At 41.1% G+C, this 12957-nt stretch overlaps 1 protein-coding gene across 1 annotated transcript; it reads right to left on the minus strand.

Moving 5' to 3' along the window:
* Positions 1-6067: 6067 nt before the first annotated feature.
* LOC101888702 (protein gooseberry) lies at positions 6068-8976 on the minus strand. The gene is made up of 2 exons (XM_005182004.4): positions 8670-8976; positions 6068-7644 (listed from the first exon to the last, which is right to left on the minus strand). The coding sequence occupies exons 1-2, from the start codon at positions 8722-8724 to the stop codon at positions 6320-6322; spliced, it is 1380 nt and encodes a 459-aa protein (XP_005182061.2). The 5' UTR covers positions 8725-8976; the 3' UTR covers positions 6068-6319.
* Between the last annotated feature and the right edge of the window lie 3981 nt (positions 8977-12957).

Raw genomic sequence — 12957 nt, forward strand, 5'->3', positions numbered from 1 at the left:
TGGCGATGATGACTCACTTGGTCTTTGAGTTGTGGCCAACAGCTCCACTTGAATTTAAAAGCAAACCAGCATTGCTGAAGTCATTTGAAGCTGCGAATCGGCCGAAGACGCCGAAGATGATTGTGATAGCCATATTTCGTTGGGGCTTCGGTGGATTTTGGGTTGTTGCTTTTTTCGTGATACGAGTTAGTGTATGTGTGTGTGTGTGTGTGAGTGAGTGCTCTTGAGCACGTCGTAAGCTTGACAAATTCAAATAGCGGTTGGTCTCCAATGGCTAATGGACATAGTTTCTGAGTTGACTTGCTGGTCGGTTGGCTGACTGACGTGCACATAAATACAAACAAAGTACATTCGGTGGATTGTTCTGCGTTTGCAGATGAATTTTGAGCATTTTTCTGTAATTGTCCATTTGGCAGCATTTGCACCATATTTTCTCTTCAAGCCTTTGATCTTCTGCCGCCTCAGCGGTACGTTTAAGATTTTATTAATTTTATTTTTTACGTTGCAATTGCAATTGCTGTTGTTGTTGATGTTGCTAACATTGTAATTTTGTGAGGATTTTTCTATTTATTTTGTCTTTGGCGTTCAACGCTTACTATATATAATCCGATATGACATCAGGCATAGCATTTTTGGAAGTCCTCGCAATTTAAAGTTACTCCAAAATCAAACTACTGTCTCATGTACGAGGCTGCTGTGCCATCCGACTTGTTTCTGTGACGAACGCCACAGTGCGTCTGATTCCATCATGTGTGGTCTCCCACTCATCCAATGTCTGTGGATGAAGGCCTAAATGACCATGATTTGTATTAATAAGTCATCAATGACACCACTAAAGACAATTACCAACAATTGTCCATTGTGAGTCACACGTTTTGTCCCCCGTTCTGAACAATCGCACAAAAAAAGGAATGCTCTCCGACACAGGAGTTCCCCACGTCGTTCACTACATAATAACAATAATAGTACTAATAATGAACCAATGAGACAATAGATGCCTTTCCAATATCATAGCCTAACACCACTCAATAATTCGAAAATGATTTTCTTTAATGCACTCGTATTGTGGGATGCTTACAGGGCCGGGAGCAGTGATCACTGAAGACCACCAACACACCGCATCAAAGACCCGGTGCCGACACACTATCAGAGCATAGGAGGTTGTCTGTGAAGACTTGAAATGTCACTGCAAAGTGTCACTCCATTGACAAATAGGATATTTCAAAGGACAATCTGAGAGGAGGGAGGATCTCACCTTCGTGCAAGTGCAGGGCCAACACAGAACAACTACCGAATGGGCACTGCACAAACAAGAAAGCGGAGCAATTTAATTATGTGTGCCCAGCGGGTGTCGCTATTGCCACCTACAGTTCGTACACATTCACACATCCAGGCTAGCAGCCAATCTAAGCAGGGAGAGAAAATGAGAGAACTCGTCAGGTCGGATCCTGCTGCTGCTGCAGTGTGATTGTCTCCGCGACAAGAGTGTTAACACATAACAACCCTCCCCAGAGCCATCATCGAGCGGACACAATATCCCTAATTGATTGTCGTCTACGACTTTATTGTCTCTCCCAACGCTGTCACAAAAGATTGTGTTGTGTTTCACATGTCCTTCTGAGTGTGTGAGAATGTGTGTGTGTGTGCGAGGATACGTCCTCCTTCTTCTCAGTCCATCCGGCGGCATTTTCCTCTTCAGATAGGTGTCTAGTTCCTCGGACTTTGTCAATTAATTGCTCGATTGTCACACACAGTAGCAAAGACGTTGTCGCTGAGACCACTGACAGCAGGAACAACTTCTTGTGTGGGCCACTAAGTAGTAGCCAAATATGAGGCTAGTGGTGATCGTACAATAATGGCAGGAGAACCAAGCACAGTGACGACATACTTTGTGTGGGCCTCACTGCCAGAGGCACTTTATCATCATCACGGAACTATTAACAAGTGACGTGTTGAAATGCCATTGCGCCGCCCCACTTAGGAAATGTGAGTGATTTATGAGTTGACCACCAAGGAGTTAGGAGGGAAAATAAATGCAAATATTCCCTTAGATGCTAACACATTGTCACACCGTCCCAGAAAGCTAGATACTCCAAATTTAATTGGAAATGTTGTTGGTACAATAATATAAGGACATTTGATGTTGGTACTTGCCACTTGTACTTATACAGGAGTTACATTATTATTAATTATTTTTACTAAAAGAAAAATTAAACCATTGAAGAGATAAGAACGGTCTTACACATTCGAAAGAATTTACTAAGTAAATATGACCGGAAAAGTATGCGGACAAAGCTCATTTACCTTTGATAGCACAGGTGTTAAAATTGTAAATGAATATATCGTGATTTGCATTGGAAGTGTATACCCTCAGCCATATGGCTACGGGTCTCATCCACACTACGATTGGAGTCGATCCAAAAAGTCAACATTTTCATAGAAAATCCTAACATTCGTATCAGTGCTAGATCGGGTTCGAAAATAGGCAATATCGGTTCATTCTATCCAGTACCAGCCCCACAAAAGGTCAAAAATTGGAATAACTATAACGCTTGTAAAATGTAAAATAAGAGCCATATGGTCTTCAATTTCACGCTTCTTGATATTTTCATTTACACAAGATCTGGTGAGAAGATGGGGTATATCGGTCCACTCCATTTGGTATCTCCCCCACAACGACTAAAAAATTAGAGAAGCCATGGACGCGAAATGAGCATCCGATTCTTTTCAAACTCGGCACACCCCAATATAGTTGCCCACACAAGATCTGCTGCGAAGATTGTAGATATGTAAATTGTATATAAAATGCGAATTGAGCATTTAATTCTCCTAATGTTACACACCCCCCAATATTTCTACTAGAACAAGATCTGGTGTGAAGGTGGGATATTCGGATCACTCTTTTTGGTACCTCCCATAAAGGCGCGAATGTTTTGAATAATCAAACGCTCACGAAATGCGAAACAAGCATCCAGATCTCTTCAAATTTCCCACATCCAAATGTGTTTTATTAACATAAATCCTATTATGAAGATGCGATACATCGGCCCTCTTCTCTAAGCACCTCCGCGACAAAAGAGATCGAAACTTTGAATAACCAAAACGATCATAGACACAGATCTGGTGTTAAGATGACGGGTATTGGTCCACCCCCTCTTGGACCTCTCCCACAAAGGGTTACAATTTTCAATGCTCTCTAACCCATATTTCCCATCTTTGCTAAACAATTCAGTAATTCTTTCTAACTTCGTATATCGAAATACTTCTCTCTGATGTGAATATGGAATATATCGGCCCACTCCTTCTGGTAACTCCCCCACAAGGGCTAACAGTTTCATTAGCATACTCGTACATTCGCCAAAATGAAATCGATTTTCATCAAATTTCCTTGACAATTTTATTATATTTTTAAATAATCATCATATCTCGATATAATCCAAATCTGACACGTTGTAATATGCATATCAGACTTAGATAAGATACGAAATGCACAATATTAGACCACTCCTTCGGAATCTCTCCCAGTTTGAATAAACATAACGCAAGCTAAATATATTAAAGAAAGTTGACTGAGGGTGATATACATATGTCGGCAAAGCGATTGAAACTTTTCACCCAGCTCCCATATTGATGTCTGTAGAACTCCAGGAGTTACAGCTTTATAACATGGAGTTCGACATAAAATCAGAAAACGGTATTGAGTTTATTAAGCATTGATCTTGTACAAAAATTTGGCAATGCCACCTGGTGACCCAATTGCGAATAGTAACTTTTTGCTTCGGCAAGTCAACATTTTAATCTCAAACTGAATTTCTTAAGATGTGACCTTCTTTGATTAAAGGAACGATATGTATTTAGGTTACGCGAACCGCTTGCTCGTTGTGGATCTTCGCTATTTTCTGTTGCGCAAGCTATAACTTGGGAATACTTGTATTGGTTTAGTTCCCAGTACCGATCAGTGATGTTCCCCTGTTGTAGATGTGTGGACCTGTTAATTTATTGAAAATAAGAATCGAATAACGTTGAGTTGGCAATTGGATTGACTAGTTTCTTTATTTTTCTGATCTGGCACGAAACTTTGACAGCACATGATGGAATGTGGATTGGATTCGTATGCATTTCAGTTGTTCGAAATTTTCTTCCACAGTTTTATAGAAATTAAAAAAAAAATCAAGACAAATGAATAGCAAACACGGAAAACTAGAGAAATGTGAATCCACTAGGATGCCAGGAGCTATTATGGCACTATTATATTTGTTTGTGTCAGCGTACGAAAACTAAAGAAACGATTAAAATACAGCTCTCACAAGTCAACAACTTTTCATTTCTTCCAATCGTTTTGTACTCCACTCCAAAAAAAAAAGAAAGTAAAGAAAGTCTTAAAGTCGGGCGGGGCTGACTTTATGATACCCTACACCACTTTGCTAATTTAGTAGAGCTCCGCATAACAATTCAAAGTTTTTATGGGAGAATTCAATCATACACGCTATGATTATAATTATAATTTAAAGTTCTAAGGGCTAAATATGCCGAAGCATTTGTATCTTTTAAATTCGGACTTGTATTGCCCATTTCGAGCACAATTAATTTGAAATCGGATAAAATATATATGGGAGCTATATCTAAATCGGAACCGATCTCGATAAAATTTGGCAAAGATATTTCTGAGCTGTATTTGATGTATTTCCCTGAATATCGTTGTTACGGAGTGCATATTACGGCTGTGGGTAACAAATATGACAAATCGGATGAACAGTATATATGGGAGCTATAGCTATATCTGGACCGACCTTCACCAAATTTAACATACTAGCTTCTAGACTCAATGCGGTCGTAAGTGCAAATATTAGACGTTTGGTCCACAATCAAAGGTAAATCGGACGAAGTTATATCCAGATCTGAACCGATCTCGATAAAATTTAGCAAATGTATTTCTGAGCTGTATTTGATATATTTCCCCAAATATTGTTGTTACAGAGTGCATATTACGGCTGCGGAGGACAAAAATAACAAATCGGATGAACAATATATATGGGAGCTATAGCTATATCTGAACCGATTTCGATCAAATTTGGCATACTTATTTTCAGGTCCAATCTGGTCGTACGTGCAAAATTCCATACTATTCGGACTGATGTTACACGTTTGGTGCACAATAAAAGGCAAATCGGACGAAGATATATGGGAGCTATATCTAAATTATGACCGATTATCTCCAATAGGGTTCGTCCTTGGACCAAACAAATGATTTGTGCAAAATTTCATTTGGATAGAGCAATAAATACGAAGTGTACTTTGTTTACAAAAATACATGGACAGACGGACGGACGGACATGCATAACTCAACTCAGAATGTGATTCTATGCAGATCATCAAAAAAGAACTATGGGTCTATCTCGTTTCCTTTTGCCTGTTTTAAACAAATGCACAAAGACATAATACCCTGACCGCCTTGTGGTGTAGGGTATAAAAAAACACAAACATTTCAATGCCAGGAGTACACTAACAATACGATTGCCTTGATGCACTTCGGTTGCGAGTTGCCGAGCTGAATCGTTCGCGATCGAATCGCCAGGAAGCGTTTCCAAACGTTTGATGTGTGAATTGATGACTGGTTCATTTAGATTTGTTAGCCAAAATGTGTTTGTTTTTTTGTGGTTTGGATGGATAATGGATGTATTTAACAATGCGAAATAAAAAACAAGTTCCGTTATCTTAATATCGGGTTGGTTTTGTTTTGGTTCCGTTTGCAAACAAAAGTCTATTGAAAATCAAGAGCTTCCTGAAAATATGAAATGAAAAATATTTTCTTTCCAAAAGTTTTCATTGAACAGACATTGAGGTTCAGGAATGTTTAACACGAGAATTTCCGAAATAAGATAGATAGAAAATAAATGTAAATGCATGGAATGTTGGCCCAATCCTAATTTGGAAATATTTCCGTTTTAGAACTTCAGAATTGGCAGGTTTAGAGCATTTGGATAATACGACCGTGCAAAGTGATTTCCCACCGATTCGAAAACCTAAAACTTCTCACAATTTTTGTAAAATACAAACAAATGCCACATAATTTTTTGATACCTTGATTTTTAATACCATTTATTTTTATAATTGAACAAAAAACGCTTACACTATTCTATAGAAGTACACACTTAAGCTTAAGCAACTAAAACAGTCTCAAATTCCAGGTTATTATCTGGGCAACCATATTAGGAAAAGTACAACGTTAACATAAATATATACACATATGAATCTTATAAACTAATCAATTAATAGAATTGCAGAACATGTAGCACTGAATCGCTAATCAGGTGTACTTTTAGAATCCAAAGTAAGGATAGGCACTTGAGGAGGCAGCTGCTGGTTTGGAGTCGACCATCGATGTGTGGTACGAGCTCATGGGGTTTGCGGCTGAGCTGAAGAATGGCCCGGAGAAGTTGTAGGAGTCCCAGGAAGAAGGGTGGGGGTGGGTCGCAGTTGCAGCCGCGGAGGCAAATTGGGAGCGCAATTGATCGGCCGAAGAAGCCGCAAAGGATGCGGCTCCTGGCACTGCGGGATAAGTGGACGATGAAGTGTAAGCTGACGATGATTGACCGGGGGCTGGTTGGCCATAGCTAGCGGAGGAATTAATATAATTGCTGCTGTCGGCACTCGAAGTAGCATGGTTTTGGGTTTGATGGCTGGGCGACAAGGAGGCTGAGCTGTAGCCTGACGAGCTGTGGGGCGACATGGAGGCTGTTGATCCGGTAGAGTGGGCATAGGTATGATTCTGTTCAAAGTTTGAGTTGGACTGCTGTGCTCCGATGGTTGGCCAGGTTGGAGGTTGTGTGTACAGGCCCATATTATGGGAGTGACTAATGGCAGCAGCCGAAGGCATATGGTGGGCAGCAGCAGGGTACTGGGACGCAGAAGTCGCAGCAAAGGTGGGGGTGGTGGCTGCGAAAGATCCGACTTGTTGGGTGTTCAATTGTTTGCGCAATCGAGCACGTCTGTTGGAGAACCACACCTGAACACGAGCTTCAGTCAGTCCTGTGGACTGAGCCAGTTCCTCTCTGGTGTAGACGTCGGGATACTGAGTGCGGGCAAAGACGCGTTCCAAGGCGTCGACCTGTTCATTGTTGAATGTGGTACGGGATCGGCGTTGTTTGCGCTTTAGTTCTACACCGGGCTCAGTGTCGTCATCGGTGTCGTCGGCAGAGTGCCCCGACAAGGGTCCTAAAATGCCGTCAATGGAGTGACCATTGGGACCGGATTCACTGCCAGAACCACCACGCAATAGACGGCTTATAGAACTGACCGAAGGAGCTGAGTTCTTGTCGCAGACCCCCGACTCGATCAGTTTGGCACGAATTTCCCAGCTGAAGATTCCAGGATTCTCCTGCTTCATTTCTTCAATTTTGGCCTCAATATCTGGAGTGGCCACACGCGGCTTGCTGCCACCAATAACACCGGGGCGAATTGACCCCGTCTCCTGGTAGCGATTGAGGATCTTTGAAACGCAGCCGTGCGAGACACGCAGTTGGCGCGAAATAACACAGGGACGTACTCCAGCCGCAGCCATTTCCACGATCTGCCTGCGAATGTGGTTGGGCAAGGGACGTCCGTTAATGAAGACACCGCCTAATTGATTGACACGGCCCTGTCCTGCAAAAGATAAAAATAGAATATGAATTAATAAACATTTCCATTGGGATTAGCCAATTGAATAAACAATTTCCTAAGACGGATTAGCCGACAACACAAGACATGATTGCTCTATTTTCCTAATCGCACTGCCGCACAAAAGCCGAAGCAATTGACCAAACAAACAAAAGACAATGCCGAAGAGGTCCATTGTCCGATCGGGACACACACGCACTCGCCTTCTCGACGCCGGCCACAACACAGCAACCAGCCCGGGCCTATTTGAAAGCGTTTAACAACAATTAACATTTGTCTGAACTCCAAACAGGGCTCTATTCAAATGCTGCGCTAATCTGGGCATGCAAATTTGTGCAATTTGGGAATTGCTCCTTTTTCTGTTTTCATTACTTTACGGCTGAAGAAGATTTGAGGGCATTACGTTTTCGTGCCGAGGCGAACCACAGCCGGCACTTTTTTAATTTATTTCAATTCTATGAGGTGTCGTCGGCGAACAACCTTCGGAGATGAAGAGTATCTCTCCAGCTGTGCCAGTTAATCAGGCAAGAAAAGAAACGCATGCATGCCCGAAAGAGAACATCAAGCGAAGAAAGTTTAGTGATCCTCTGTCGAAGATCAAAGCTTTGTGCCGAACGCGCCACTCCGTCTGGCACAACCAAGTCGGCAGAGTGAATAACGTGAGTGTGTTGTTGCTGGTGCGAAGAAACACAAAGAGGAAACGACGAAACTGGCTGGCCCGGTCTGGGCCGGTCGTTTGCGGACTGAAGATGTGATGCTGTGTGAGGCAACAGCAAATTATTGATCATGATCAGCTTAATGTGAGGTGTTTTGAAGACTGTTTTTTGTGGTTGTTGTTGTAATATGATGAGGTTTGTTGTTCATTTCGCCTTCCCTTCCTCCCCCATACCTGTCCTTAACTGCCTACTCACAATTGGAATGCGGCCGATGGTGTCTATTGCGTTTGGAATGTCTCGTATGTGTGTCGGCCTAAACAAGAAGATGTGCCCCTAGATATTTCTGATATTTACCTTGAAAGGGGTATCCAGCAAAATATGGAGTCATGGTTAAAGCTGACACTGCCATTTAGCGACAATACTGGTTGGCGATTGGTATTTTGTTCTTTGTATATCCACAGTGTAGTTGTAAACCGAAAACTTTTCTCAATGCACTGTTGCGTTTTTTTTTCTTTGTCTGCGCTTCTTTCAACAATTTTCGTAAATAAATAATTGGTGTTTATTTTGTTTGGTGTTTTGTCAAATGTTATGCTTTTGGGATTGGACACTTTCCGTTGGATGTGACTTGTTCGGATGGCTGGTTGAAACTGATTTTGAAACGGTCAATGCTGTCCATAAAACCAAACTCTGAGATTCTCTCTTAACTCTCGCACACACAATGACCACTTTGTAGCAAAGTCAAGTAAGGCAGCCAGCTTCAGTGGAACAACAACATAGCGGCCTGGCTATCAGACCTCGACTGTTTTTCTCTCTCTCTCTCATATGGGCCGACCTAGTGGGAAAGAGATGGCAAATGTCGCGGTGACGATCGGTGCAAGGAACACCCACAGAGCTCGCTCTCTCCCATCATATGCCTTCATAAGGGGTGAAAGAGACGTCGTCGATAGAAAACAATGGCTGCCATTGTAGTTATCCATCTCGCTTTTGCCTGTGGCCCGAATGGTTCGTCACAGCAGAATGTACCATCCCCTTGTTTGCACCTCGTTGTTGTTGCATGATGCAGCCAGTATCCCATATGGAGACCGCACTCATGGATTCCTTACTATGTGTGAATGTGTGTGAGTGTGTGTGGCGTATGCCCAAGTTGGTTCGTTGGTTGGTGGTATCTTGTTGGCGAAAATGGCTCTTTCATTAATTTTTCATAGTTATTTAACATTTCGTTTTGAAGTTGTGACCCTTGCCGACAATTGCTACGATTCAATTTCCCACCATATCTAACTGGTTATCTGTTTCGTTTTCTACTCTGCCTCATTTGTACCTAAGGGTCTTCCTTACACGAGTCTGTTGATGGAGTCAACAGTAATTTCTAGAAGCTTATGAAGCATTAGAGAAAACTTGGCACCAGGTTTGCCGGGTTAGATGGATCCATTTTGAATTGCAACTATTTCTGGCATTGTTATGTGTTTTACCTCCAATGTATTTTTATTGGACCCGTGCAGTCTCAAGTACCCACGGTTTCTTGATGAAGAATATCTACACATATATTATGGGTCATGGGTATAAATATCAATCTTGAACATTGTTACGTCGATAGCAAAATATTGGGTAGCCATCGTATTTGGTTGGGGTTATGCCTATAAAACGGGCTATAGGAGTGATTGGTCTGAATATTGTACTGAATTTTGGAGTAAGCGGTAACTCTGTGATCTCTCCTATTGTTCCTATTCGATATGTACATGGATATACATGGATTTTTTGTGAAATATTATTGAAATAAAAGTTTTTAATTAGCCCCACGTTGTTATGTCTCCCTTTGCAAGAAATCAGTATCCTTTCAAGAAAATCCAAAGAATGAAAACAGCAACATGTGGTCCTTGGTCAAATAGAATCGAAAATAACAATGAAAATGACAGGCACACCGAATGTTCTGTGGGAGCATTCAAATATTTCTATTGGTCCGGGGACAAACTATGCTAATTTTTCGCTGCACTTCTCATTTGTGGTAAACGCGATCCGATAATCCGTCCCATGAACTTATTCACTACAATATCTCTGACAACGTCTTAATTGGCACAGCCATTAGTCGGAGTAGATTTTATTGCCGGTGATAGCAAAAAATGATTGCAACTTTGGCAATATAGCCAGCCTACCTAAGCTGCCGTGTTATTTTGGAAGATGCATTGCAGTCCATCGTTTGCCATCAAAGAGTCTTTCACACAAGTATTTAATACCACATGTCATTCCAGCAGGGTGGGCATAATCATCAACTAAACACACAGTCAATTCAATTGTTGTGTTAATAGCTCCGCCAACCCAACGCCTGTGCACAAGGGAAATTTCTTTTTTTTTAACCGACTACGATCGAGCCACCAACGACGATCTGAACATAAATGGACCACACTCTCCCCCTTTGTACGTTGCTCCGCATTCATCTCATTCTCACTTCAGACAATAGAATATGATCCTGTTTTGGTGGTTTTTGCGTGATTGCTGTGTGGTGTTAAACGTTAATGCGCGTGCCCAGTCCGCATCACATGAAAAGAGTGCCGACAATTATCTAAACTCTGGAGCTGTAACATCACAGGGAATATGCCGACCTTCACAAACAATTAGTTGCGGTAGGCTCTTCATTAGAGCCGTAAAGGACTTCAGTTGTCAATGCGGAGGAAACACTGCTTAGACCATCTGACGTTTTTTCCCAACGGCTACTTAGCAGAGAGGGAGCGAGATTCCTTTTTCATTCCGAAAATTAGGTTAATGTGGGCGTCGAAAGTTTTACACTTCATCGAAAGACCAATGGTGCAACAATCTGTTGCATGATTAAGCAACATTTACAGCAAGGACCCCACACTAATTCCCGCTAAAAGGTCATCATGAAATCATGGCAGTTTGAGTAACATCCGGCCGTAGTACTCGACATGTCTCAAAACGCGCCAGCAGCCAGAGATTCGATCGGAATGTGAAAAACAAATCGGAAGCCTTTGCAAGGAATTCATTGCTCTTGGTGATCAGAGAGTATTCTTGTTCCAATATGCCACTAATATCGCCTCTTTGGAGTGTCATGGACACCTTAAGCATTAATTAGGCATAGAAATGCCTCCCGTCCTAACCTGTTTTAGTGGTCCGTCCGCCATCCATTAAACACAATTAATTGTAGTCGATTTTTCAAAGCGGTTGTAATTCTCCTCTTCTTTGAGATGTTTGTTTTTCGGTTTTGATAAACACAATACCCCGATATCAGAACTGCTATCATTATTTTTCAGATTGGAGGGTGCTGGGGGCATTCAAAGAAAGCCGGAAAGCCTGTTCAGTAGTCGGTGTAAAGAAGCTTAACATGTTTGTATTTGGCCTTTTACAAAGTACTTAACGCAGGTTATTAATGAAAACATTTTAATCTCTGGATGGGAAAATTCGAATAGATCGAACACCATAGCCATATCATTGTGAGCAAAATAAGCAGTAGATGGCATTGGGATAGTATTAATCACACCGATAGCCGAGCAGTGCCAATGATCAGACTTTTAAAAAACGATGAACTCGCGAATCCAACCCAAAAATTCTACGTATGTCAATTTAAGTAATTGCCGCGACAGTATGGATAAAATACAATATACAGTACGAATACAATGTAGGAGAGGTAGGCCAGGTTTGATAAAAGAAAGCGTTCAAGTGCCACGGCAACAGAAGGCAGTGGCTGCAAAGCAAGTCATGGACATTACCAATGAAATACAATTCGGAATTTTATCGAAACAATAATTCAGTGAAAACTTAAAAGTAACAATAATTTACTGACAAACTTGAGATGAAATTAATCTGAACTTAGATGCATGGGTAACTACTGTTGGTCTGTAGGATTGAGATATAGCGGATATTTCACTGTTTTAACTACAAGAGAAAAAATGCTAAATTGTTTGCTGGTGTTGCGAATTCTGAAATTAGAGTGTCTTAACGCTAAATTATGTAACACTGGCATGGCTAGTGTTGTACCACTGTTAGTCAGTCCCAGATGCTGTAGGACAAGTTACTGAGATTTAGCTTCTCTATGACGGCTGGAAAGTGAATGCAAAGGCCATTCCACCAGCCATTCCATAAATGTCTCAAAATGTTTTGATTTTTTGAAATTGGAAATGAAATACCCTTTTTCGCATCCACTTTTGAATTTCGTCGCAAAAAAAAACACATTCATTTTGTACCGCTGGTGTACCGCTTTATTCAAATTCAAAATAAAGGATTTCGAGGACGTACCATTTAGTGCGAAGTGGCCAACAGATATTTTGATAGTGCAACTAATGTTCTATAAAAATGCAAATCGAATGCCTTTTTGAGAGTTCTTCAGAATTGTTAATGAAAACGTCATCAAGGTTTCTGTCTCTATGAAATCGATATAGTGATAGGATTAATGTCATGTTTATGTTCGAGCTTTTTGTACACGCAGAAAAATACACGTTCGAAATATGTTTGGATCCAATTATGTATATATTTGGGGCTGTTTGCAAGCAAATATATATTTGGATATATATGTGTTTGTAACATTTTGTAACATATTTAAATTTTAATTGTTTGGGTTCAAACATATTTTTTATGTTAGAACATAATTTTTAACGGGTGAGAGACAATTTTTGTCATAAAGAGCGTAACAATA

The sequence above is a fragment of the Musca domestica genome, unplaced genomic scaffold (assembly GCF_030504385.1).
Source record: "Musca domestica strain aabys unplaced genomic scaffold, Musca_domestica.polishedcontigs.V.1.1 25, whole genome shotgun sequence".
NCBI lineage: Eukaryota > Metazoa > Arthropoda > Insecta > Diptera > Muscidae > Musca > Musca domestica.